This window comes from Abramis brama, assembly GCF_963993115.1.
Source record: "Abramis brama genome assembly, chromosome: 6".
In the NCBI taxonomy this organism is placed as follows: Eukaryota; Metazoa; Chordata; class Actinopteri; order Cypriniformes; family Leuciscidae; genus Abramis; species Abramis brama.
In genome coordinates, this window is record NC_139968.1 from 22,899,652 (window position 1) to 22,927,575 (window position 27,924).

General features: G+C 36.7%; 3 protein-coding genes across 4 annotated transcripts; 1 reads left to right on the plus strand and 2 right to left on the minus strand.

Annotated features, from left to right (window-relative positions):
* Positions 1 to 1,317: 1,317 nt before the first annotated feature.
* osbpl1a (oxysterol binding protein-like 1A) lies at positions 1,318 to 20,642 on the minus strand. 2 transcript variants are annotated; one of them, XM_084117861.1, is made up of 29 exons: positions 20,272 to 20,642; positions 18,696 to 18,821; positions 18,533 to 18,618; positions 18,336 to 18,410; positions 16,884 to 16,995; positions 16,675 to 16,760; positions 16,444 to 16,588; positions 14,927 to 14,994; positions 14,710 to 14,754; positions 14,193 to 14,266; positions 13,973 to 14,036; positions 13,780 to 13,881; positions 13,559 to 13,681; positions 12,707 to 12,788; positions 12,505 to 12,611; positions 11,779 to 11,941; positions 10,488 to 10,680; positions 9,486 to 9,561; positions 9,236 to 9,370; positions 7,727 to 7,824; positions 7,074 to 7,256; positions 5,991 to 6,098; positions 5,759 to 5,848; positions 5,554 to 5,680; positions 5,320 to 5,436; positions 4,739 to 4,862; positions 4,515 to 4,605; positions 3,001 to 3,021; positions 1,318 to 2,361 (listed from the first exon to the last, which is right to left on the minus strand). In XM_084117861.1, the coding sequence occupies exons 2-29, from the start codon at positions 18,817 to 18,819 to the stop codon at positions 2,259 to 2,261; spliced, it is 2,922 nt and encodes a 973-aa protein (XP_083973987.1). In that variant the 5' UTR covers positions 18,820 to 18,821; positions 20,272 to 20,642; the 3' UTR covers positions 1,318 to 2,258. The 2 variants fall into 2 exon arrangements, with proteins under 2 accessions (XP_083973987.1, XP_083973988.1); XM_084117862.1 differs by lacking the exon at positions 3,001 to 3,021.
* A 221-nt stretch (positions 20,643 to 20,863) lies between these two features.
* Positions 20,864 to 24,220, plus strand: trmt13 (tRNA methyltransferase 13 homolog). Its single transcript, XM_084116402.1, has 11 exons — positions 20,864 to 21,013; positions 21,138 to 21,187; positions 21,477 to 21,543; positions 21,658 to 21,717; positions 21,802 to 21,871; positions 22,046 to 22,152; positions 22,501 to 22,668; positions 22,772 to 22,844; positions 22,947 to 23,021; positions 23,106 to 23,493; positions 23,569 to 24,220. Exons 1-11 carry the CDS (start codon positions 20,879 to 20,881, stop codon positions 23,771 to 23,773), a joined length of 1,398 nt encoding a protein of 465 aa, XP_083972528.1. The 5' UTR covers positions 20,864 to 20,878; the 3' UTR covers positions 23,774 to 24,220.
* On the minus strand, positions 23,791 to 27,865 carry lrrc39 (leucine rich repeat containing 39). Its single transcript, XM_084116403.1, has 9 exons — positions 27,640 to 27,865; positions 27,299 to 27,473; positions 26,712 to 26,817; positions 25,318 to 25,474; positions 25,095 to 25,231; positions 24,848 to 24,993; positions 24,608 to 24,760; positions 24,241 to 24,383; positions 23,791 to 24,099 (listed from the first exon to the last, which is right to left on the minus strand). Exons 2-9 carry the CDS (start codon positions 27,424 to 27,426, stop codon positions 24,029 to 24,031), a joined length of 1,041 nt encoding a protein of 346 aa, XP_083972529.1. The 5' UTR covers positions 27,427 to 27,473; positions 27,640 to 27,865; the 3' UTR covers positions 23,791 to 24,028.
* Positions 27,866 to 27,924: the final 59 nt, after the last annotated feature.

A 27,924-nucleotide genomic window follows, 5' to 3' on the forward strand; every position in this document is an offset into this window, starting at 1 on the left:
ATAATAGCTACTTTCGCAAAATGAATCGCTTCTTTTTAAAAATGAATCGCTACTTTTTAAAAATGAATCGCTACTTTTTCCAAAATGAATCGCTTTTTCTATGTATTCATATATTCAAAACTGTTAGCTACTTCCATCCGAAATTAATCAATGTTTATTTAAAACTAATAGCTATAAACATTCCAAAAAAAAGAATCGCTACTTTAGAAAAAAAAATGAATCGCTAATTTTTAAAAATGAATCGCTACTTTATTCAAAATGAATCGCTATTTTTTTTTTAAATGAATTGCTACTTTTTCCAAAATGAATCGCTACTTTTTAAAAATGAATCGCTACTTTATCAAAATGAATCGCTACTTTTTCCAAAATGAATCGCTTCTTTTTAAAAATGAATCGCTACTTCTTCCAAACTGAATCGCTACTTTTTAAAAATAAATGGCTACTTTTTCCAAAATGAATCACTACTTTTTCAAAAAGAATCGCTACTTTAAAAAAAAGAATTGCTACTTTTCCCAAAATGAATCGCAACTATTTTAAAAAGAATCGCTACTTTTAAAAAATGAACCGCTACTTTTTAAAAAATGAATCGCTACTTTTTCAAAATGAATTGCTACTAAAAAAAAGAATCGCTACTTTTTCCAAAATTAATCGGTGTTTTTTAAGAATCGCTTCTTTTTCCAAATTGAATTGTAATTTTGTTTCAAAATGAATCGCTACTTTTTCAAAAAGAATTTAAGTCAGCAGCGCTATACATTTCTAGGAAAGGTTTTTCTTTGTGGAAGTTTTGCATTTGGTGTGCTAATAAATTATTAAAACTCAGTCGAATCAATATTTTGTGTAGTTTTTTAATTATGCCATCCAGTATTGTGGACTCGCTCTCTCGTTTCATACAAACACAGCTGATGCCATTTTGTGGCTATTGTTTTGTACACAAGTGTAGGAACCAGACCTTGGAGTAGTGGAAGAAGGTCGCCTTGTCCGATGAGTCACGTGGATAGTCATGTGCGTGTGAATGCTCTACTGGGAAACCCTAGGTCCGGCCGTTCATGCAGACGTAAATTTGACACGTGCCACCTACCTAATTGTAGGTGACCATTGTTGTGACTGTACCACCCCTTCATGACAATTGTGGTCCTGGTGGAAGCGACCTCTTTATTGTTCACCCTGCCACAAATTGTTCAGGAATGGTTTGTTGCTTGGCACGGTTTTGGTAGCACACAGAGGACCAACAGCATATTAGGCAGGTGGTCATATTGTTTTGGTTCATTATTTGCCGTATTTTCATATTGCATGAAATGATCATACACTTTTTTCCAGTTTTATTTAGATGTGATGTAAATATAATCTTTAATACCTTTTAAATAATTATGTGCATCACTTATGTATACAGGCATTTTTTGACAAGATAAATCTCTAAAAAAAATATGCACACAAAAACATGTAACACACCCACACGAAATAAATGGATATGGGGTTAAAGTAGACTGCATTACAGATCCATGTTCCTGTCACTGACCAACTTTAAAAATTAAAAACAGAAGAATAACTAACTCATGATAAATACATAATTAAAATAAGATTGTTATATTATAAAATGACAAGACATTAGTCAATATATTAGTGACACCATAGAGGCATCCTTCTAAATAAAAATCAACATCACAACAGAAAGAGCAGCAGAAATAGACTCACTGTCCTAATACTGTATTGTGAGTGGAAAATATGAATTTGCAGATTAAAAAGTTCTAATCCAAACGTAACAGTCATTTTCAAAATAATTTGTGTTTTATAACACATTCCACACTCAACACAGTGGGCATGTTACCAGCTTAAGAAATGACAAGTGAATTTTTTTATGTTGTTTCCCAAATAACAGAAAACAAAACAGACTCCGACTTGAACCTTGGGGGACACCCAAATTTACCAGTTAACAAATTTTCCTGTAGAAAAATCCTTTTTTGCAGGACTAAAATAGCCCATTATTGCTATTACAGTACACTGATATTACTATATCAAGGCCAGCTTGTTACTATATCAAAAGCCTTGATTGTTGCATATGCATCTTAAATATGAAACTGTGAAAACTCTAAATTCAGCTATACAGAGCAGTGAGTTTAAAACAGTTGTCTTTTGAAAAAGTATTGCATATATAATATTTAAAATATTCACCTGGCCAACAAGCCCAAGGTACATGTTTTTTAGTTACATTAGGGGTAGTCTTAACTATACATTTATCAATGACAGTGAATTCCTGTGGATCAGTATATGTCCGGTACTTGGGAATAATCACGGTCCCAGTAACCACTGGAGAACAGCCAGTCCTGAGAGCCATTGTGTGGATTTGGACCTTGATGAAACCACCTGTTTTGAACAACGAGAAAAGGTTCAGATCAGCAAACACATAAAACCACTGAGAGTTGATTATAACAGACCGTTTTGCCACATTGAGTCTCTTGGGGTCAGTCAACTCAACAGCCAAACATGCTTAAGAAAATGTTTCTTTGACCCCCTATTACAATAATCTCTTTCTTTATTTAAGAGATTCAGTGGAGCATTTGGCTGTAACACTTAAACCGGGTGTAAAGTTTCACCCTGCTCTCGCAGTGGAAGGCCAGGGAGCTCTGTTTACATTGTCTTATTCCACATTAAAAATAGATTGTCTAAGGGGACATAAAACAACACTCATTCCTTTGGTGTGAAGTCCCATTTACATATGATAATTTTAAAAAAATACTGTAGAAGAGACTTACTATATGTATAAATTTGGTTACTAACTATTTGAGGTTAAATTTTTTTTTTTTAAATCATAATGGCCCACACACAAAACAAATGTTTTACTATAATTGTGTTGTTACAAATTGTTGCAAATGTTATTCTACCATAAAAAACCCTAATTGTGCAATAATTACAGACTGTGGTTACAAAGATCCCAGGAGTGATTCAGGAGTGAAACAGCAGCAGTTGAATGAAAAGGACAGAGCAACAAAGCAAGCGTCAAACCTGGGGCCCGAGGCGACGTTTCTGTTCACCGCAGTCACAGGATGGATGATAATGCCAAAAGAAACGAAAGGGAAAATGGGGTTAAATGCAAAGGACAGTGTTCAGTAAACCAGGACTAAGAGTGCTGTTAAACATCAATGAGTTACTTAAAGGACAACTCCGGTGAAAAATGAACCTAGGGGTAATTAACACATGGTTACTGAGTCGATCTTTCCCTGGGATGCGTTTTCATGAAAATCGAATGTAAAGAGTTTTATCTTTAAAAACAGATTAGCTCATAACACTAGTATATGGGGCACAGAGTAAGTAAAAGTAAACCGCTAGTTAATACCACTAACAAGGCTCAAAATAGCCTCACACTAACACGGTAGCATAATGAGGGTCCCTACATGCAAACCGAAGCATTGAGAACTTTGTAAGTGTACAGACAGTTTAATAAGAATATACTTTATAAAGACAGTACATTACGCGTCGCATTTACAGGCATCATCTAGGAAAACAGTCTCGACTAATCGAGTCACGAACGCCGTGCTAAGTGAGCTTGTTGATAGGAATTACGTTTGTGAAATCTAACGTAGCACGGCGTTCGTGACTCGATTAGTTGAGACTGTTTTCCAAGATGGATCCTGTCTGTAAACGCGTAATGTACTGTCTTTATAAACTATCTTCTTATTAAACTGTCTGTACACTAACAAAGTTCTCAATGCTTCGGTTTGCATGTAGGGACCCTCATTATGTTACCGTGTTAGTGTGAGGCTATTTTGAGCCTTGTTAGTGGTATTAACTAGCGATTTACTTTTACTTACTCTGTGCCCCATATACTAGTGTTATGAGCTAATCTGTTTTTAAAGATAAAACTCTTTACATTCGATTTTCATGAAAACGCATCCCAGGGAAAGATCGACTCAGTAACCATGTGTTAATTACCCCTAGGTTCATTTTTCACTGGAGTTGTCCTTTAAGTAGATACTGTTAAGCTATAGATAGAAAAATGGTGTAATAAAGTAAAATAAATGACTAAATTTAGTGTGCATAATAGAATTTGTTACACTGTAAAAAGTGATCAGTTGACAATGTAAAAAAGTGAGGAAACCTGTTGCCTTAAAATTGTTAAGTAATAAACTTCATGCGTAATTGAAAAAATTAAGTTATGTTAACTTAATTCCACAAAACTGATTTTTTTTTCAATTACGTATGAAGAATGAGTTTCCACACTTTCTTTAAGTTGTCAACTGATCAATTTTTACAGTGAATGCAGTTAGTTTACAACAACAACAAAAACAGTGTTTACATGTGCATAGCATCTGCAGTTATTTTTACAACATTTTACATAGTATTTGCCAACACTTTCATCAAAAAATTATGAAAATCATTTCATCACAATGAGATTCTGAAGGAGATCCTATTTTTGATTGAATATGATTTTTGAGTACTAACAATAACTGTAGTAACTTTTGGAAAAACAGCAAAATGATTGTGTGAAAATACAAAACTGTAATATAATATTTCTGCACCTCGTCTTCCACTCATCATCCGACTTAGAGCGATTCTTACGTGCCGCCCTCTGTTTCTCCTCCAATCGCTTCTTCTCCTCACTAGCCAGGTCTGGGATGATCAAAAAAGAAAGTTGAGGTTCAACTTTATATTTCAAAGTTGCTGGTTTGCGAGAAGTTCTACAGATATGTAATATGACATCATATCAGCAATGGCACAAAGATGCACACAGGAAAACGCATACCGATGTCTCCGTTCTCCATGGCTCGAATGTCCGGCCTCAGTCGGCTGTCCGATTTTGGGATGACCGTTTCAATCTCTTTGACCAGCTCATTGAGCTGCATTGCGAATGTAGTGAAGTTGTACATCTTTTTATATGCAAATAAAACCAAAATATATAAAAAAATTAAAAGATAATAAGAAACAAATGTAGAAAAAAAAGCTCAAATGACAGCATTTGTTGCATAATGCTGATTACCACAAAAATTAATTCTGACTCGTCCCTTCTTTAAAAAAAAAAAAAGAAAGAAAAAGAAAAGAAGCAAAAATCAAGGTTACATTGAGGCACTTAGAAAGGAAGTAAGTTTTTGGAGATTTTAAAAGCTCATAATTAAAACTGGATATCATTTTACACTGAAAAATGTAGTACACATTTTCTTAAGTCTAAAATCACATCAACACTCATATTGTTCACTTCTTGCGGCTATACTATTGAAACCATGATTATTTGAACATTTACAAATTGGCCCCATTTACTTCACTTGTTTTTTTTTAAAGAAAAGGAAGGACAAGGTTTCTCAGAGCGACAACTATTCTGGAACAGACCTGGGTAGAGTTTGCTGGTCTAGGTGGTATTCTCCAGAGCAAATGACTTCCTGGGATCACATCCAGTGAATCTCCACCTGGTTGAGGTGTTTCTTCTGAGTCTGATGTCTGAGATAGCTGAGAAACACCAAGAAAACAGTTAGTGCATCTCTCTCACATTTAGCCTTATTAGTCTGGCACTATTACAATAGACGGGTATTTTGACGAATGTTGTATGAAAATGTTCAGAAACACCTGTTTACTGCTTTTCTTGTCTTCCGACGCTTTTTTATCATTCTTCTTTTGAGTTTCGAACAGAACTGGGTCGACTATGTACATGCACTCCGTCCATTTCCCGTAAAGGATGAAAACCTTCTTTTTGCTATGTGGAATTAACAAATAATCAATGTAAAATGACGTGAACATTTACCATGGAAAATTAAAAACTCAAACCACTGACCTCTTGTCCAGGATGTAGCCTTCAACCTTATGCAATTCTTTCCCAAAAAGGCCACACGGTTTGAAAGTCAAGCAGCATTTTTCACCAGTTCTATTGGCAAATATCAGTCAAAATGATCCGTCAAGGGTCAGCATTAATAGAGTTTGTAAATTGAAACCAGAACTAGTGCATTTAATAAAGTTTGTAAAGTGAAACCAGAACTAGTACATCTACAGAAGAGTCTGGTTGATACCTGTGGTTGATAACCTCCATACTGCCATACTGTTCGATCCACAGCTGTCCCACGATGATGTTGTGGACACAACACGTGGGGTTCGTCCATGTGTAAGCCTCATTATGCCTGTAACAAGTTTAATATATGACAGTTACTAAATCAATGGGTGTCTGTGCGACAACTCGTGACGTTCTTATTGGACTTATGGAATTATGTGTTTTTAAGGCAACACTATACTATCAATGTCAAAATTTATCTGCAGTGGTCAGGTAGTACAGCAGTCACATGGTACAAGTTGGAGCTCTCTGAAAAATTCTGAGTTTATAAGTTGTAATTATGAGTTCTACAAAGACGTGAACACTTTTTACAAGTCAGAATTTCGGCCACTCCATGGAGTGAACTTGCTTATTGGAACGAGGTTAACAATTTCATGTGCTGTCAAGTTCACATGTTGTGAATTAGTTGAACATTTTTCATAAAAAGTTGAGATACATGTGCATACAAATACTAAATAGTCCACGCAATTATTAGCAAATGAGAACCAATGTGAATATTATGGCGCTTTTCCACTACACAGTACCAGCTCGCCTCGGCTTGCCTCGGCTCGACTCGACTCGGCTCTGTTTGGTTTTCCACTGTGTAAAAGTTGTACCTGTACCTGCTTCCAGGTACTTTTTTTCGTACCACCTCCGGCGAGGTTCTAAGCGAGCTGAGGCGATACTAAAATGTGACGTGAAAACACGGCAGACTGCTGATTGGTCAGAGAGAATCGTCACTATTCACTGCGTCATCATTGCACGCGCCAGACGCAGTATCCTGAATAAAAAAACAGCAAAAACAAAAACAAAAACATCCAAAAACAGCATACACTCGATTTCCTCCATTGTCCTGTGTGTGTGGGTAGCGGGTGTGTCTCGCGCGTCTCGTGTAAAAGATTAAGTCACGGCAGTTTCCTGCGGCGTCGCTATGACGACCAGGTACTATTGTGGAGGTACTATCTGCAATGGAAAACGGAGCGAAAAGCGAGCCGAGGCGAGTCAAGTTGAGCTGGTACTGGTAATGGAAAAGCGCCATTAGTAAAGCTCTATTGCACACGCTTACTTAGGAAGTTCTAGAGTGATGATGCCCTTAGGTTCGGCCTCCACGCTTTTGCCCCAGAACTTCAGTTTGGGGTAGATGGAGCCATGAAACACAAAGTCCTTCTGCAATCCCTCGGCATGGAAGGCGCTGACAGGAGGATGGTGGCTCACTTGTTCCGATATCAGCCGGAAACCAAGATCATCCCTGAAGGTTGAGGAAAAAACATGGTAATTATCCCTGATATATTGATATTCACACACACACAAAGTTACAATTGCAATGCTAATGTTAATGCTAATGTTAATGCTAACATGAATGCTAACAAATTAACACAAAAAAAAAAGAAGCAAAAGTCACATTTGAAATGCTTGCGCTAAAAGTGTGGTCACATTAACAAAATTTTGTGGGTCCATTGCCTATTCTCATTAGTGTAGCAATGTATGAACCACGGCTCACACACAAGTTACTCTTAAACCAAACAACTTTTGCTGGTCAGCGTGACGAATTTACATTGAATTGTTTGTGAAATCTTTCATCCCTGTGTGAAATTCCAGATCGAGTGGATTCATATTGAAATGACTGATTCGGTCTGCGAAAATTCACCGAACAATGGTAAATGTGACTGCACCGCAATGCTAACGTCAATGCTAATAAACTAACATTCAATCTCTCACCTGACTAGCTCGTATGTTTCTCCTAGCAGGGGGTTGAAGGGTTTACCCGTCCTTTCCCACTGAGACGCCACGGCTGATACTGCAAACGCTGCCACACACTGGATAGAAAACACGTTAATAAGATGACAATCTATAGGTTAGACTAGATTTCATCCAGGTGGCTATTAAAGATTTGGGACTTTGAAAACCTTGAATCCAAGAAATATGTGTTTAAGATGCATTAAACAGGCCAATAAAAGGGTAAAGTAGTTCATAACAGTGGCAATTTAGTTAGGGTTGGGTTAGTCTATATGGGTGTTGTCAATTTTGAGAGCAATGTATGTGATCACCAGTATATATACTATGTTTTAATACATTAAGACATTTTATGATAGCACAGCATAGAAATGAAAATATTTGAATTTATTGCGAAATTTAAAGATATTTAGTACAAAATCAACCTAGGGTCCTTTGCACCATGACCTCGAGCCAAACACCCCCACAGAAGCCTTTTTTCCCTTGGTCGAACATTATTAAAGTTAAAGCTTATTTAGAGATATCAGCCGAATGGCTTAGAGCAGGCGCTAATGGATCCAAGGTTGTATCTCATAAATTACCCCACTAATAATGCTCGGAATGGTACCAAACTTCTACAGTAGTACAAATAGGTTCTGTACTCATAAAACGATGCATTGGAAAGTTTGTAAGTACATCAGGAGTTTATTTAAATAACACTTGCCTGATGGCTAATGCTACAGCTAACCCGGACGTCGAGGTCACTTCCGTGATTTGGGAAAAGCCTGTAAAAGTCCTGACAGAAAACGATGCATAAGGATGTAGTGTAAGGACGAATTATTATTTTTTCCGAAGTTCTGACAACTTAGTGTTAACTAATAATTGTTGCAAACTGGTACTACCAACAAAATATTAGTGCATTCCTGGAACTGGGCGTCGTTACGCATCGCTTTCTGCCAGGACTTTTACGGGCTTTTCCCAAATCATGGAAGTGACCTCGATGACCGGGATAGCGGTAGCATAAGCCATCAGGCAAGTGTTATTTAAATAAACTCCTGATGTACTTACAAACTTTCCAATGCATCGTTTTATGAGTACAGAACCTATTTGTACTACTGTAGAAGTTTGATACCATTCTGGGCATTATTAGTAGGGTAATTTACGAGATACAACCTTGGATCCATTAGCGCCTGCACTAAGCCATTCGGCTGATATCTCTAAATAAGCTCTAATTTTAATAATGTTCGACCAAGGGGAAAAAAGGCTTCTGGGGGGGTGTTTGGCTCGAGGTCATGGTGCAAAGGACCCTAGGTTGAAATTACTCCGAACCATCCCTTTAATAATATTTATGTGAGAAAATTTGAAAATTGGCCAAAGATTGTTGGCTGAAAGTTGGCTGATTAATTGACCATTAGTCATATTTCATAGTTATTTAGCATGTTAGGCCTGTAAGGGTTTTGCTTGTGTTTTCAGACAAATAGAGGGTCATGTATATTGTTTTTTGTTTTTTTTCACCTTCATTCTCTCAATAGAGTCGTCTAAAGCATTGGCCTGGTGGATGAGGTACGTGTGCTCCATATATTCTGTTAGCCTTTGCAAAAAGCTTAGCGGCTCATTAAAAATAACCGGCATGGTGATCTTAGACAGCTCCTGAAAGAGAGATGGAGAGATGGAATCAATCAAAACTTAATTCTTTAATTTGAGTGTTTTGAATGAAAAAGATATTGTCTTAAAGTTAAAGGTTACATGATAGTAAAAACCTCACCATCCCAATACACTTCCTCAGTATGCTCCAGATACTGAAGTCATTTCTGGAGAACATGGGAGCTGGTAAACTTGTCCTGTGGAATAATTCAAAGGAACTGAACTGTGCCTTATCAGCTTCTGAAAAATGTCGTTTACATTTAGAAACCACTAAAATAATGAAAAACTGACTAGTTAGCTGTTTTCAGGGTAACTACTGTTGTCATGCAGACAGAAAACGTCTAGACTGGTGTTATCAGACAGGTAACGGAAGCTTTATATCTTATTCAGCAAAGCAAGTCCAGTGTCCCGATCAGTTTCAGAGTGCTCAAGATACTCCAAAACCTTCTATTTTATATCGTACCTTCTGAATGTAAATGTAATAATAAAGAAATGTAGTGTGTGGTTAATTTTTGTTAAAGCAAAAAGTAAATATTGTGAGTAATATGAGAAGTCTCTAAAAAAGAGGGTATGCATCAAAGTTTAATGGACAACAAGAAAATCAGTTACAACGTGTGTGTGAGTATATATATTTAGAACAATGTTCCAAATACAATATTATAAAATAGAGGCATCCAGAGACATCCAATAAAAAATACTCAACGATCAGATGCAACTATCCGTCAACAGGCCATCAGTCAACATGCCGAGCCTTAAAAGTTCAAATTACGGCGTTAAACTCGGTTACCTCATCAATCTTTTACTGTTTCATTATGAGCGCCTCTTCTGGCCTTGGCTCGCTAAATTATTTACCACAAGATACAAACCAAAACAAAACAGAGAAGTTGCGTCTAAGAAAACCGGACAAATAACAACAAAGTGACATTAAAAAGCAAACTGGGCTGAATGTTACGTCTAAGATCACATTTATTTTTATATGAATTGTATAAGTTTGTTTTGATATAAAATGTCCAGTTACTTTGAACTTTGAACTTAAAAAAAACATTTTGCTAAATATTTATGCAATAAATACTTTGCATAAAAGAGTTGGAATTGCAGGGTTTTTTTTTTTTTGCATTCCTACCTGTGTTTCCTCACTCCATTAACTCTGGCCACCTCATCTTCATCCTCTTCCTCTCCACGACGGTCTTCCTGGGACATCCTGCCGCCGAGATGAGTTGGGACGCTGCAGTAAAGCTCGGACTTTAAGTCCTCTCCGTCTTCGTACGAGTGGCCGGCCGCCTCAAAACAGCTCAGCGCGGTCTCAGTGTCCGAATCTGTGGCAACCGAACACAAACAGACATGGCTCAGTGGGACAATGCCTGGCCGACAGCAACAAGCTCTCTGAGGAAACCTGAGCAGGGGATCAGGTGACATTTAATGGAACCGGAAATAACCGGACACATCACTGAGAAAGGTGGCTCATGATTAAGAAGCTGATTCTGAAAATTTACTTGTTACTGTAACAGTTGAAACAGTAAAAATTTTAATTAGCAGATATCACCATGAAACTTTCCCAGTTGATTACCTACATTAAGATGAGAAAAAAATGTATTACAAGTTTTCTGTAATTCTGTAATCTAATTAAATATGCACTAATTTGCATATATATAAAAAAAAAACGAAATCTGAGTATTGGATAAAGCCAGGTTCAAAATTATTTTTTCATTGTGTTCACATATTAGATGGGGAACAAATTACAGAAGGATTTATGGATATCCACTTTTGTTATCCTGTAAATCAGAATATACTGTCAACAGCCTTAAAAAAATGATTTTCGCCATGTTTCTCGGAATAAAATGTTATATAAATCAGGCTAGTAATAATATATTTACAAATCCCTCTGTAAATGTCTTCATAATATAACTAGGTACAAGACTGGAAAGTTTGGTGTATATAGGTGCTCCTGAAGTGGAGATTTCGGACTTGGAGTATGAGAGAAAAGTCATTTTGAGAAAACGGGCTTTAAAGATTTATATCAGCCAATGAGATTGCACATTTAGAGTTAAATCCCCCCTTTTACTTTCACGAATGGATGCTGATAAAAAGGAAAATCACCATATTTGGATCTTAGAACGCCAACTTTTGTTGAATTTATGAGAAATCTACAGACGCAAACAGACAAAGTGTAGTAAAATAAAGACCTAAATGTGTATTTCTGACTTTTTTTCACCACAAGTCTGAAAGAAGACATGTTAATGAAGACAAATATCACAAAATCTCAAAATTGACCAGTGGAAAAAAAAAAAAACGATGTTTTTGCCTGCCGTGTCTCGCCTTAAATAACACAAGTAATCCAAAAACATATAAATGTGTGACATTTGTTATTACAGTGTGTAATAAGTAAATTATGCATAAGATTAAAACGTACGCACCAGACAGAGCGTCGTAGAACTCGTCTTCACTGCGGACGCTGCGGGGCGACGATCCTTTGACCAGCGACTGCTCCAGCTCATGATGTTCAGTGGCCAGCGTCTGCAGAGCCTCTGACAGGATTTTATTCTTCTCCACCTCATGCTCCAGTTTCGAACTGCGTGCCTGGACAAACACACACACTTAGAAATCCACTATGCAGGAATATAATCTAGCGTTTTACATGTGTGACCTGCCAAAAACAGACTTGACGAATAACCCTTAACGTGCCCCATACATGGAATACATGATACACCCATGCTCATGTTTTATATTTTCGATGTATTTGTGATCATTAACAACAACTTTGCTTGGAGTAAATGTTATTTTTGGGGTTTTAGTATCTTTATTTGACAAGTAAATATGGATGTAAAATAGTTTAAGAGACCGAATTCGAACTAGTGTAGTCCAAGTGAGCACCAAGCCTCAAAAGAATCACGAAAACACCACTCTGCCGTGGCTCAGTTTTTAGCACGCACTTATTATAACCTGCTTTTTTTGGGGGGGAAAATTTCCAAAAATAATTTGATGGTGATTTATAAACGTTTAAAGATAGACTTGTTGTGAGCTCCAAGGTTGTTAATCAATGGTATATGCTTCTGTTGAAGTCATCTGTTCACATTATTTCAAACTATTTCATGGCTAATATGAAGACTGTTATAATCACTAATCACACAGTAGATACATACTCCTTCCTGTCTGGAAAAAAGCCCCAGGCACTGGTGCAGTGAGGAGCAGGTTTCACTGGAGGCTTCGCAGACCTCCTTCAACTTCTGAACGACTGTCACAGGCAATCCTGCAAGGATATAAAGGAGCACTGTGGCTTTAAAAATACAGATCTACACATGCGGTCGAGGCCAATCAAATGCAGCAGATGATTTAAGCTCTTACGTTCCACCAGGTCATCCTCTTTCACCATGGACAGGAGGACCAACAGCTCAGTCTCCAGTCTCTGATGGCACAACTCGGCCCGCTGCCACACAAAAGAGGAACAAGACAACAAAAAGAATTGTTAGAAAAAGGATAAAGGAAGAGAAAGGTTACGACTGTAAGAAAATGTATGGGTCAGCTTTACCACTTCCTGCGGTTAGAGTGAAAAAGGGAAGTCAGAATAAATGTTTGTGGTACGGTAGAAATATATGAGCATGAGATCATATCTATTTATAGTTCAATATAGTCCAAATAAAACCAAATAAACAGAATAATTTATTGAATTTGATTCATTTAAATGTATTAGTATGAATAAATAAATAGAAATAAATAAATAAATACGAAAAAGAATAAATGAATAATAACAGAATACCTAAAAGAATAAATAAATAAATAAAAATAAATAATAAATGAATACATAAAGAATAATAACAGAAAAAATAAATACGGAAAAATAAATAAGCAAATACGGAAAAATAAATATAGAAAGAATTATAATTATATATATATATATATATATATATATATATATATATATATATATATATATATATATACTGTATATATACACACACATATATATATATTGTTTTCCCTGCCAGTCATCTTTGTCATAATTTCTGTAAAAATAAAAAAAATAAAAAATACAACCTTTTACAGTTTATAGATAAGGTTGTCATATGATCAAGGTTTCAGATCAAGGTTTCAGAACAGCTACATGTCCTCGTAGAAGAGGAAGAAAGGGCAGTCACATGCATTTTATCAGCTGATGTGATTGTTAGGTATGTACAATATGCAGAGGACATTTCTCACCTGAAGTGAGTCAGAAAGCTCATTTACAGACACAACGTCGTCTTCCTCTTCCTCACTGTCCGGGTCCTGTGAGCAGTAATGTGTGCTAAAAGCTGAATGTTCCTCTATGGCCTCCAGCCACCTCTGAGAAATAAAACACATTCACACAAACTCCCATAATGCTCTCCGCTCTAGATTCAACAAAAGAGCAGATTAAACAAAGGAGCAGAAAGGAATCTCACTTTTCTGGTGTCTTCGGGGTTGTTCTTCTGTGACACTTTGAAATGGTGAATGCTGTCATCAAAGTATTTGACAGTGAAATAGCAGTTATCTTTCGCTTTAATCTGAAAGATGCAAAGAAAAGTCTTGCAAGTCATTCAAAACCTCATTAAACATGAATCAGCATCTTATGATAAATCATAAAATTAATCTTACCATGCACTGTGCTTGTGTTAGCGGTTTGCAAGCTTGCCGACGTGCGTTTGAATCTACATCTGACCTTGATGAGTTAAAAAAAGGATTAAAAATTACAGTTTTTTTCTGCGACTTAAAATACGTCTTTAATTTCAGCAGTTTTGCTATCATTCAATTGTATTATATATTACAATTTCTATTAAAATAGCATTACATTTTGGAAATAGAGGCAGATACTCACTGTTTAGGGTACCATGACAAGACTCCATCTTGAAGAACTACCCAGTAGGAGCGCCAGCCAAAGAATCTAGAGCTCTGCAACAATAAATCAAATAAACAATAAAATCAATTCAAGAAAAACAGAAAGAATAAGTAAAAAATAAATAAAATATATAAAAAAAATAAGTACATAAATATGAGAAAAATAAATAAATAAAAATAATAAATGAATAACAACAGAATAAATAAAGAATAAATTAATACATAAAAAAAAAAAAATAAATACGAAAAAATAAATAAATAAAAAATACGGAATAAACAATAAATGAATAACAGAAAAGGCAGAAAGAATAAATAAATAATAAATGAATACATAAAGAATAAATAATAACAGAAAAAATAAATATATACAAACAAACATAAATAAGAAAAAATAAATAAGCAAATACAGAAAGAGTAAATAATACAGTATAAACAACGCAAAAAGAATGAATAATAAATATAGAAAGAATTATATACTATAGGTTGTTAAAGCATACCTTCCAAAGAGGCCCCTCAAATGTTTTAACATGCCGCGTCACGCCCTGTGGGATCAAACGAAACCAAATTCACAACATTGTACATAAATTATGCTAAATATTATGATATATGGTGTTGGACAAGGTATTTTTGAAACAAGCCGCACAAGTTAATACCAAAATATAGCATACATTTGTGACACTCTTACATCAGAAGTGTTCAGTTAAATGAACCTACTTTCAAAACATTTCCTGCAATGATCTGCTTCATTTCCGCATCATTAGCCAAGTCAAAAACAGTCTGATCTGAAAACAAATATGCAAAAATAAATATCAGCATGTTTCGGGCGACCACAATAAACACTTATAAAATATATATATTTAATGACTCATATAAATTTGTAGATGTACTGAATTGATAGAGTAAAAAATTGGACAATGACAGTTACAAAACTGAAACGATAAGAACATTAATGGAGCATACACTCACCTAAAGGATTATTAGGAACACCATACTAATACTGTGTTTGACCCCCTTTCGCCTTCAGAACTGCCTTAATTCTACGTGGCAATGATTCAACAAGGTGTTGAAAGCATTCTTTAGAAATGTTGGCCCATATTGATAGGATAGCATCTTGCAGTTGATGGAGATTTGTGGGATGCACATCCAGGGCACGAAGTTCCCGTTCCACCACATCCCAAAGATGCTCTATTGGGTTGAGATCTGGTGACTGTGGGGGCCATTTTAGTACAGTGAACTCATTGTCATGTTCAAGAAACCAATCTGAAATGATTCGAGCTTTGTGACATGGTGCATTATCCTGCTGGAAGTAGCCATCAGAGGATGGGTACATGGTGGTCATAAAGGGATGGACATGGTCAGAAACAATGCTCAGGTAGGCCGTGGCATTTAAACGATGCCCAATTGGCACTAAGGGGCCTAAAGTGTGCCAAGAAAACATCCCCCACACCATTACACCACCACCACCAGCCTGCACAGTGGTTACAAGGCATGATGGATTCATGTTCTCATTCTGTTTACGCCAAATTCTGACTCGACCATCTGAATGTCTGAACAGAAATCGAGACTCATCAGACCAGGCAACATTTTTCCAGTCTTCAACTGTCCAATTTTGGTGAGCTCGTGCAAATTTTAGCCTCTTTTTCCTATTTGTAGTGGAGATGAGTGGTACCCGGTGGGTTCTGCTGTTGTAGCCCATCCGCCTCAAGGTTGTGCGTGTTGTGGCTTCACAAATGCTTTGCTGCATACCTCGGTTGTAACGAGTGGTTATTTCAGTCAAAGTTGCTCTTCTATCAGCTTGAATCAGTCGGCCCATTGTCCTCTGACCTCTAGCATCAACAAGGCATTTTCGCCCACAGGACTGCCGCATACTGGATGTTTTTCCCTTTTCACACCATTCTTTGTAAACCCTAGAAATGGTTGTGCGTGAAAATCCCAGCAACTGAGCAGATTGTGAAATACTCAGACCGGCCCGTCTGGCACCAACAACCATGCCAGGCTCAAAATTGCTTAAATCACCTTTCTTTCCCATTCTGACATTCAGTTTGGAGTTCAAGAGATTGTCTTGACCAGGACCACACCCCTAAATGCATTGAAGCAACTGCCATGTGATTGGTTGATTAGATAATTGCATTAATGAGAAATTGATCAGGTGTTCCTAATAATCCTTTAGGTGAGTGTATATTGACTTTTAACACATGATGCTACAAGATTAATAAGTTGGCGCTGGGTACCGTTTTTGTTCTTGACGTTAGGGTTGGCCTTGTGCTGCAGGAGTTTGATGGCACACTGTTTCTGACCCCTGTAAGCGGCGCAGTGCAGCGGCGTGTTTCCCAGCAGGTCCGTGCAGTTTATGTCCGGGGGTTTCTTCATGTTTAGCTACGCGAGTAACAAGAGAGTCATCATCAACGTTTAAACAATGCTACATGATGTAGACGTCTTTAAAATGGTTAGGCAAAGGTTACCAGTCTAGCGAGGGTAGATATGGTTCCTTCCCGCGCCGCCTCCAGCAGCTGCTCCTCCAGTTTCCTCTCTTCAGTCCTCTCCGCAGCTAGTTGGTAAAAAAGTATCAGTAATAATCTAGTGGCAAAAGTAATCACTCAGCAGATTTGATCCAAAGCACCTTCGGTACATTTAGTAGAGGGACATTTTCATGCAATTTCAGCACGCTTACCCTCCAACATGCTTTTGATCTCAGCGCTCTGGGTAACATCTTTAGGTATCTGCGCCGTCCCATTGATGACAGAAGGACAAGCGTCATGCTGGAGAAGCAACATTACAACCTCCTAAACGCAAAATCAGCATTCGGTTAGTATTCAGAGTCCAATCAGTGTTCGGCGTGCTGCAGACAATCTGTATTCAGCATTCAGGTAAATAGTTATGTCGGTTAAAAACATCAAATTAATTATGAATATTTTATTAACAATTAACATATTACTAATTATATGATGATAATAGTAATGTTATTATTATTATTATCATTGTAATTATAGAATGTATAATAATTATTATTATTTGTTTTAATTTGTTTTATTACAATTGTTGTTGTCATATTTATGCCAAGTTCTTTTGTCAATAAATGTCAATAAAAACATAATATTCATTAAGAGTATTTTATTAATAATTGTAATATTTCGAATTGCATAATAATAAAATAATATTATTAATAAATTATAAATAAAACATAATATTAATAATTTGTATTTTATTAATAATTATAATATTACTAATTGCATAATAATAATAAACAATGAATAACAATAACATTTGTATTATTGTAATATTGTAATTATACAATTTAAAATTGCTTTAATAATAATAATAATTATTATTACCATTGCTGTTGTCATGTTTATGCCAAGTGGTTTTGTCAATAAGTCAATAAAAATATGGTGCTTATTATGAGTATTTTCTTAATAATTATAATATTACTAATTGCATAATAATATTAATAATACATTATAATATTATTAATAATTAAATAAGTCAATAAGAATATGTATAACAATAAAAACATATAATAATAAATTATTTTACCATTGTTGTTGTCGTATTTATGCCAATTTGTTTTGTCAAGTCAATAAAAACTTAATTATTATGAATTAATTACTATAAATATTAATAATTGGAATATCACTAACTGCATAATAATATTAATATTAATCAATTGTAATATTATTAATACATATTAATACAATTATTATTATTAACTAATTATAAAATGTATAATAAATAACAATATGTTTTTTATAAATACTGTTGTTGTTTATTTCATTAGTTTATGCCAAGTTGTTTTTTGATCTGAAAGGATGCAAATGCATTACTATCTTTGTTTTGGACAGTCTAATTGTTAAGCTACACATTTATATAAATATATATATATATATATATATATATATATATATATATATATATATATATATAAGACAGTAAAATGTTTATAATTATCCAGAAACATACACTAAAATTACTTTACCTTTGAATTCCAATGTTGGGTGTTATTTTCTTTCTTTCTTTCTTTCTTTCTTTCTATATTTCTATCTATCAAATAACCGATTATCACTCTTAGCTCTAGCTTATATCCATATTCTCAGTGCATTATGATATATTATAGAAGTATACGTACTTTCCTCCCTGTGAATGCTGCTTTATGGAGGGCCGTGTCTCCGACATTATTTGGCAAGTTGGCATCTGCTCCAGCCTGTAGGAAACACAGATGAGCTCAAATCAGAAACTCCCGCAAAGCCATTCTTCTCATAATACACATACACATATATCATACATAGAATGTGTGTTATATCAAAAGCCTGAGATGATCGATACCTTCAGTAATGCCTCAACAACATCCTTATGTCCAAAGTAACTGGCCAGATGAAGAGGCGTCCAGCCATGATTTGCTTTGCTCTTGCCTGACACAAAGCAAAGAGCCATTAGAAGTGCTCAAAAATATCTAGAGAGATATGAACGGTCAAATGACGCGTCCTACCCTTGCAGTTGATGTCGATCTTGGCCTCCTCCTTTATCTTGGACATCAATAGCCTCTGGATACCTTCTAGGTTCCCGTTCCTGGCATCCCTGAGGAACTGCTCCTCCGGGTCCAGCTCCTCCATGGCTTTACCAAAAAAACAACAACATTACAAATCATAAACCTGAGACAGTAAGTGTGAAGAAGAGCAGGCCTGCGAGGAATTTTATCTGGAACAATCAGAAAGTCATTCGATGCTTCAAGATGTTGTGAAATCCATTGTCATTGATAATTATGAGGGCAAATTCTTTTAAATTATTTCCTTGTTTAGTTAAGATAACAAGCACATGACGCTGCTTCGACACGCAGGAATTTTCATTAAAAATAGAGCCGACATGAAGTTCAGGCTTTTGAGGAATGTTTGGTTGATTATCTCTCAGTCATCATTGTATTGTATTGCATTATATGTTTTTGGGTTACACGGTTACAGAGTAATTATACATTTAAGTACTGAGTAATAATAATTAACTATATGTACTTACTATAGGGTTAGGATGAGGATGAGGGTTTGGCTTATGGTTAGTTGCATGTAATTATGCATCATTTATAGTTATTACTTCAGTAACATGTATAACAATGACACTGTAGAAAAAAGTGTTACCCATTTTTGCACCCACAATAAAAACTACACACATTATTAGAAGATAGAGTGAAAAATGATTTTTATATTTATTTTATGCAAGTATGCAAGTTAGGATTATTTATAAAGCACATTTAATATACAGCTTCCATAGTTCAGGTCCTGTCAGGTGTCTTGCGAGAAAGTGAAAACTCTCAATTTGAGGGGAAAAAAGTCTGGATTGTGGGATAAAATGTCAGTTGCCTTTTTTATTTTATTTTATTTTTATTCAGTGGCAGAAACAAGCTTCCATAGCCTAAGTATGAGCATGATATTCATCTATCTATATCATCCTATATCAAGCATACTATATGATACTAAACAAAAACATATGCAAATGTATTTTTTTATCAATAAACTATCAAAAAAATAAATAGATTTGTCATACTAATCCATAAATCAGGCTTTCAGGGTTCAGACGTCGACGTTCAACAGCCAGTGAACCAGCCAAAGAAAGAAAAATGTCTTGGTATGCAGATTAACAACGCCACTTTTAACGCGATAAGCGTTTGGTAATTCATAAAGCTTTCTTTGTTTTCAGCAGACTAATGTAGGTCAGTAGCCTAAAGGACACATGTAGTATATTTACGAGCCAAACTAAACTTAAAACGACTTAAAACGATAAAACTAGGCAACCATTTTAAAAAAGCCTCGAAACCCGTTTTTATAGACTTGTCAGATGTTGTCAGCAGGATGTGGGTTTATCACTTCACTGAAAGAATTAGAATTTGGCCATGAGCTTCGGTCAAAAACAGTCGGAGATGCAAAGCAGAAACATATTATATATATTAATTAACATTCTTTGATAAGTCAACCACTTTCTAAACATTTTAAATGTAACTTATTAGAATTTTATTATAAATATATTTACATATGTGCAAATATCTTCCTTAAAAAATAGATATAAAGGAGACTTGCCTGTTTTTGAATGTTAACGCATGACTTGAGGTTCGAGGCACGCTAACATCCCTAATCCAGAGTCACTCCGGAATAAAAAAATAAGTAACGTAACATTAAAAAAAAGACTTTCATAAATTGTGCTTCATCATTGATAGATTTGACAAAGCATGTGATGCACGCTTCCTGTTTGTGTAACTCACACATGTGGTTCTTGCCTAATAGTGCAAAGTTCTTTACAAGCATCTTCAACAAACATCTTTACAATCTGTTGTGCAACTACACACAGAATGTGCGCGTGCCGACGCTCGCGAAATGAACGCAAACACACAACATCACACGGGCAGTATCATCAGCAGTATATGAATGAACAGCTGACTGACAAAACACATGATGACGATGCACTTCCGGTTTCGATAAAAACAGTAAACAGATTTAATAAAAGTCTTCAACTACTACAACTAATAATAATAATAATGACAACAACAACAACAACAAAAAAGTAATAAATATACGAATAATTAAATTAAATTAAATTTCAGAGACATACATTTTAAACGTTTATTACTCATCTCTGTCGTTCATGTCTCTTATTTTAAAATGTCTTGCGGAAGTTAGTAGTCATACTATGGAGGGATCCACAGCGGACGGCGTGTCAGCGCCTTTACCTGGACGATGTGCTTTTTATGTAGTAAAAAAGAAACGATACTGCAAGATGATTGTTGGGAGTGGGAAAACCTTCTGCGGGGAACATGCAAATGCTGTACGTTATAATGTCCATGTGATCCTGCTCTGAATGGATGCGCTTCTTCATACCTTGCCCCCATTAAAACTAGTTGATCAAATAAGTAACTGTTTGCATAAACTTTGATGTCATTTTCATATAGGGCGAAGAGAGTGAGAAAAAACGAATCCCCTGTCCTTTGGACCCCAAACAGTAAGACTTTAACTCTTCTAAAAAGTTTGGAGAGGTTTCTGTGGTTAGAAATATAAACGTTTAAGTATAGTTCAGTCCAAACTGAACCAAAGAAATCATTCCAGAGTTTCAGATTTATGCATACAGAAGTATTACAGCCAGTTAGAAATTAAATACAATTATTTAATAAAATATTTAATATGAATATTGACAAACATAGCAGGTAGAGTTTTGTCCCATATCCCGGACAATGGTAGATGTGTAGAACTTTTATGTTATGTTCAAAAACCATCTCTCCTGTTTTAAACAGCACTGTATTTGAAGACAATTTGGCTAAACACCTGAAGAAATGTAACTCCAAGGAGAAACCAAAACCTGTACGTATGAATAACTCCACCAACTCTTATCTCTCAATATGTTAATTTTTCTTACCTTTTCTTGGATTTCACAGTTCTTGTGCTAATGACTGCTATGTTTGATATATATATTAGATTTATTATGTGAAGGACATCAATGCTGGGTGTGAAAATGAAGATGAATCCATAGAAGAGGTGATCATACTGCCTATTTGAGCATAGATCAAAATGACATGGCTTTAAAGAAGATATGGGCTTAATAATGATGTGTTAATGCAGATATCCATTGCTGATCGATCCAAAGAGGAACTGGATGAGTTGATAGTGAAACTCAAAACTGCATTACAAGGTATGCAGCTGTCATTTAGGTTTTATCACATGACTACTAAATCTGTTTATGTTACTCGTTAATTAGATACCAAAATACATAATGAACAAATATGGAAAATAAGAATTGGTGGCTTTGATGTTAGAGAGTTTAATGTCATTTTAATGTAAAGGGATTCTAATCTGTTTTCCTCAGGTCTAAATGCCAAACTCGTGGAAAAAACGCTCTCACATTCTGCTCTATATGAGCCTTTAAATGACCCAAAGAATGGAGATTCTGCTTTTAAACACCTCAAGCAACAGGTAAAGCATTCCAGAACTGACAAACTATACATATCAACAGTGGGCAACGTCAGTCCTGGAGGGCCTCGATTTTGACAGAGGGAGCAAGTCTACTCGGATTCAAAGTGATCAAAGGCTTTGGGCGTTCCATTTAAATGCATTGCAAGGGTTTGGACAGTAGTGGGCACTTTTGCAATGTAAGCAGTGACGTACATCCGAGTGAACGAGATGGAGGGAAGAACATAAGAAAAGGGGTGATTTATGGACAGTGGCCTGTCCAGGACTGAAGTTGCCCATCCTTGCTCAAGTTGCTCTGTATAAATGGTCTTTATTTTCAAGCAGTGTTCATATTCATATCTAATTTCACAGGCCTCTATTCTTGGAAACATGGAGGTTTTGGAACTGCTCAGCCCAAACAGATGCTACATAGAATTTGGGGCAGGGAAGGGAAAACTGTCCCATTGGATTCACATTGCTCTTAAAGCAGCTGAAAATGTCCATTTTTTACTTGTGGAAAGGTCCAGTACTCGCTTTAAGGTGTGGTGTCTTTTGCATGAAGCTATCCTTTCCTCAAATACAGAAAAATATTGTTCTTTCTGCTCGAAAGTGAGGTTACATTTGAATTTGATGTGTTTTTAAGGTAGATGGCAAGCACAAAAATGCAGACTCGACTTTTGATAGGCTTCAGGTTGATATTCAGCACCTTGATTTACGTGAGTAAGCTTCTCAAACAGTTCCTTATGGTGTTAATATATTATAATATACATATTTCTGAGATTTTCTTTGATCTTCTCATTAATAATATTTAATTTCAGGGAAAGTTCCTCTCCTGAGAGAAAAGCGACTTCCTGTTATTGGTGTTGGGAAGCACCTCTGTGGTGCAGCAACTGGTAGACTAGAATTCAATAAACTTCATAAATATTATCATGGGATCAGTCCTGCAAGATTGATGTAGTATCAACTTATCTCCACAGATCTGGCCCTTCGGTGTTTATTTGAGCACAACTGCATTGACAATGATGACCCTCCGACCAAGCGTGTAAAACTTAATCATACGGAGGGTGCTGGTGATAATATGAAGCCGGTTCCCTCAACCGAAGGCAGGGAAACTGGTGAAGAGCTCATAGTGTCAGGACTGGCCATCGCTCTTTGTTGCCACCACCGTTGCGACTGGAGACACTACGTGGGAAAAGAGTTCTTCAGGCAGAAAGGTCTTGGACCAGAAGAGTTTGCTGCTTTCCAGCGCATGTCGAGCTGGGCCACTTGCGGGATGAGAAAATTCAGCTCCAAGATAACAGAAAAAACAGGCGAAGAGGAAGAACATGAGATGAGTGAGGAAGCGGTACCAGATACCCTTAACGGGTGAGCTTTCTGCTGATCGACCAATAAGTATTATGTTAAGTTCTTGATTTCATTTGTAAACGTTCTTTCTTGCAGTTTGTTGTCAGTTGAAGATCGGGAACAGATCGGGCGGCTTTGTAAGCACCTGATTGACCACGGAAGAGTGCATTATCTCCAGCAAAAAGGCTTTAAAACCAGTCTGAGATACTACACAAGCAGAGATGTGTCATTGGAGAATGTGTTACTAACTGCCATTCCCACAGCCAATCAGAATAGACATGAATCTAAACAGCTTTCTTAAGACAAACAAGCAAAAGTGCAGGAAACATATTCTTCATTTTATTTTATCAATGTTTATGGATTTTTTTATTTTAGTTCATCCACAAACATTACTTATGACATACTAGCAGGAAGAAGCAACTCCAACAAATTACAGGCAACAAAACATTTAAAAGAAAGAAGCGCTCTTCACAGGACTTGGGGGGACAATACTTGACATGATGGACCGGAAGATCAGTCCAAAAGGCAGATGAGCAGACAGAAGCCAGCATGCAAGTCACAAAGATGATGCTGTCTCTGACACGCCGTCCAGCGTCACATTTAGCAGTGACATGAAAGTTTGCGATCCTGCAATAGACATGTAACGCAAAAGTTGGTCATTAAGAGGCTCTAAAGGCTTTAATTCCAGTTCTGTTTTATTTATGTAATATTTTATAATAAAGTTCTGCTACACGTTTTGCACACAATACATATTGAGTATGGCATAACCTCTTTTACGGGCTTCTTGGATGTAGTAGTGCATGAACTCGCGACCAAACATCTCCCTGTCATTCTCTTCCTCGTCTACATCCTCTTTTAAATCAGGAAGGGTGACCTCATACGTCAAAGGATTGTCTCGGAAATTCACAAACCTGCAGAATGAGCATTTTATTGTTCATAATAATTTGTAAATATGCAGACACGAATGCATCGCCAATGCATTACAATTCAGTCCTCAAAGAATTTGCATTGACATATTTGCGTGATATATGTTCAGGGCTTTAGTCGTTCCTATGGAATCACTGTTTTGCTTTTGTGAAGCTTTTTATTGGTTTCCAATCACGTTCTACAAATTAAGCAAAATATTTGTGCTTACCTGAGGTTATTCATGCCCTCCATAAGCCGAGGAATGTCTCGTAGTTTATTTTTGCTCAGAACTAGTGTGTCCAGGCTTTGCATGCGACAGATGTTGTCTGGCAGGTACTCTAGTTCATTTCTTGGGAGCCACAGGGTGTGAAGTTTCTCCATTCTAGAATTAAAATGTGACATAAAGGTCATCAGATCCATTACAAAGTCTTGGTTTTATTAGTCATTGATGGACCAAATAGTATTTTACCTGTGAATATCGTCTGGCAAATTCTCCAAAATGTTGCTGCCCATGTCTAGCCACTCAAGAGAAGGAAGGTTGACCACGCAATCTGGAATAGTGGTGAAGTGGTTCATGGAGAGGTCCAAGTGATACAGCTTCTTAAGATTGCTAAGCTAAGGAAATTCAGATTAAAGTAAAAACAGGTGATGGGTTTATTTAGGGATATATAGACAAAATATGCTGTGTATATATAGGCATTCAGTGTTATTAATACCTGGGTGGGCAGCTCATCCAGATCTCTATTCATTGAAAGTTCCAGTTTCTCCAGATTTTCACAACAACCAATTTCTTCTGGTACGTAGCTCACTCTGTTATAGTTCAACAACAGCTCTCTTAACCGAGTTAGTTTGCCTGTTGGTTATAAGAGCATATCTGAGAGTTACTTTAACTAAAGAAATTCATCAAAGTTCAGATTCCACCTATTTTTTTTTACTGACCAATCTCTCTGGGAATCTCCGTGACTGAATTACGAGATAAGTCCAAGACTATGAGACTCTCAAAGCTCGAGATGAACCGTGGGATTCTTTGAAGTCCTGTTTGGTGTAACTGCCATTCTTGAATCTGGGAGAGTTGGACCAGAGCTGGAGGAAGAGTCTACAGAAAGGGTCAAGGTTCCAAGAGTGAGAACCAAACAATCAATCCATTTTTTGTTTAACTGAAGATGTTATTTATCTGCAAATATCTGGGCAGTAGTATTGTCCTTGACCATTTCAAATTATTAACTCTATCAGAATCTTTGCCCTAAGTCCCAGTAGCACCTCAATGCAGTACACGAGATCCAGGGGCGGAGTTGGATCCAGACCTAGGGGTGGAGATTGGTAGGTTCAGGGGTGGGTTTAGGGATCAGGGGGTGGAGATGGGTGGGTTTAGGGATCAGGGGGTGGAGATGGGTGGGTTTAGGTATATGTAAGGTAGGAGGAGTCGGATCCAGATCCAACTGGATCTGGATTTCATGTTCTGCAGTGAGGCCCATCTCCTAAGTCCTGCTCCTTGAGAGTCATTATCCTGTAGAGTTTATGCTGCATTCCAGACAGCTTGGAATTTAGATTTTTCCCACCTCAAAAATGTCTTGTAATGCCACTCGAAGTAGGACATTCGACCTGTGATCTCAGGGCAGATTGATCAACCCTAACCTCAGCGAGGCGAGTCATTTGATGTCACTTCTACGATGGCGGCAAGTCCTGCTTCTAATGAGCATAGCGTTGAGATACCTTATATCAAATGTAATAAACTTTAACATTAGACATCAACTATAACATTTGCTTTTCGTCAGCTGTTTTTAAAGCAAATGGCAGCATTTTGATATTTTTATGTTTTGCTATAATTGACACAAAAACACAAAATGCTCTCTTTGTGTAGTGGAGACATCATGTGGTCAACATGTGAACTTATGTTGATGGCAGGTTGAAGCTAAACTCTGCAGGAGCTTGGCCCTCCAGAAGCAGGATTTGGCACCCTTGCCCAAAGTCCTGTCCCAAACCGCACCCTTAGACCTTGCAGTCCACTACTGGCAGCTCCAACCTTAAACACCTGAACCAACTATTCAATGTCTTCAGGATTACTAGAAACCTCTAAGCAGATTGAAGGCAACCTCTGCACTGCAATAATGTGACCCTCCAGGAGCAGGATATGACACCCCTGTGACAACCCCACCCCGCCATAAGACACAAGTCCTTTGTCCGCCCTTTTGGGACAAGTCCTATTAAATCACCCATTATATGATTTATATGCCTTAAATCACCCATCACTCTCTAGATAACAGCATTGTTTACTGACTTCTAATATGATAGTGAGCTCAAACTCACAAAGAACAAATCACAAAGAGCCTTACCTTCCACTCCTCCTTTTCAATCCGAAGGATGACGCGTCCTTCCTCAGTCACAACTTTTTCCTTTAGCTTGGCCAAAGTGATACGATCCTCCCAGGCACCTGTTAACCTATGCCAAAGATTTTAAACTATTAAAAAATGTTCTTTATACTAATTCAATGTTAATTGCAGTTTTGGGATAGACAAAAGCACAGACTGTGAAGTGGTTCTCAACTGTTTTTGCTTCAGGACCCAGATTTTACATTGGACATAGTGTCGACATTGACCCAACGCAGTGCCAAACCCGAAAATCACATTTAATGTATGTATCTTTTACCTTGCATAGTTTAGCTCATGGTCTTTGAGAATAAGGTCATGTCATGTTGCCAACTTGTCATCTGCCTAATTTGACTAGCTTCTACCAAGTAACAGGAGAACCATAGAGTTCGATTGTACACTTGGCCTTTGATGATTAAAAGTATTTTGTTATCCTAACTATTCATGATTTTATGGTTATTATTTGTATTTAGAGACCTGCAACCCTTTTTTAGGTCATGACCTACTAAGAACCATTATGATTCCCATGAGATACTTGACAGTAGTGCACGTACCTACCCACTGCTCTCCTGTCTCTCTGTTCGATCTCCTTCTTCAGTTCATCTTTGCTTTTCTTTATTCGGGTTTCCCACAGAGACTTGATGGAGTTCACTGTCCCACAGCACACTGTGAGCCCCGTCATGATGATACAGAGCCCCAAATATCACTTCATACACACATTTTGCTAGCCTATGGCAGCAGATAAGCCATTTTACTGGCCAGAAAAAGTGTATGCACTGCAAAACTATTAACATTTGAGTTTAATATGATAGGACACATTTGAATAAGTACGGTGGATATCATAAGCTGTGACTGACATTAAAGCAACTTTGAGAAACTAAAGTGTAGTGCTTACCACTCTCATTGGGTCATATTGTCCTTCCAGCTCCTATATACCATGTTTGTACCAAGTTAGCGTCCATTTGATATGCAGAAGTTTAGTTCCCAATGCTGCATCAATAGAATAAGTCCTCTGACAATTCCAATAAGTGTGATCTGTGTTGAAAGAATTGATTTTGAAGTAATTATCCCTCTGTGATTGTCATGGTCTTCCCTCTTGAAGCGTAACTCTGGCCAGTGTCTATATTTAACTGGAGACAACACTGGGAATAGCGTGGTCACATGTTAAAGTTGGCACAAG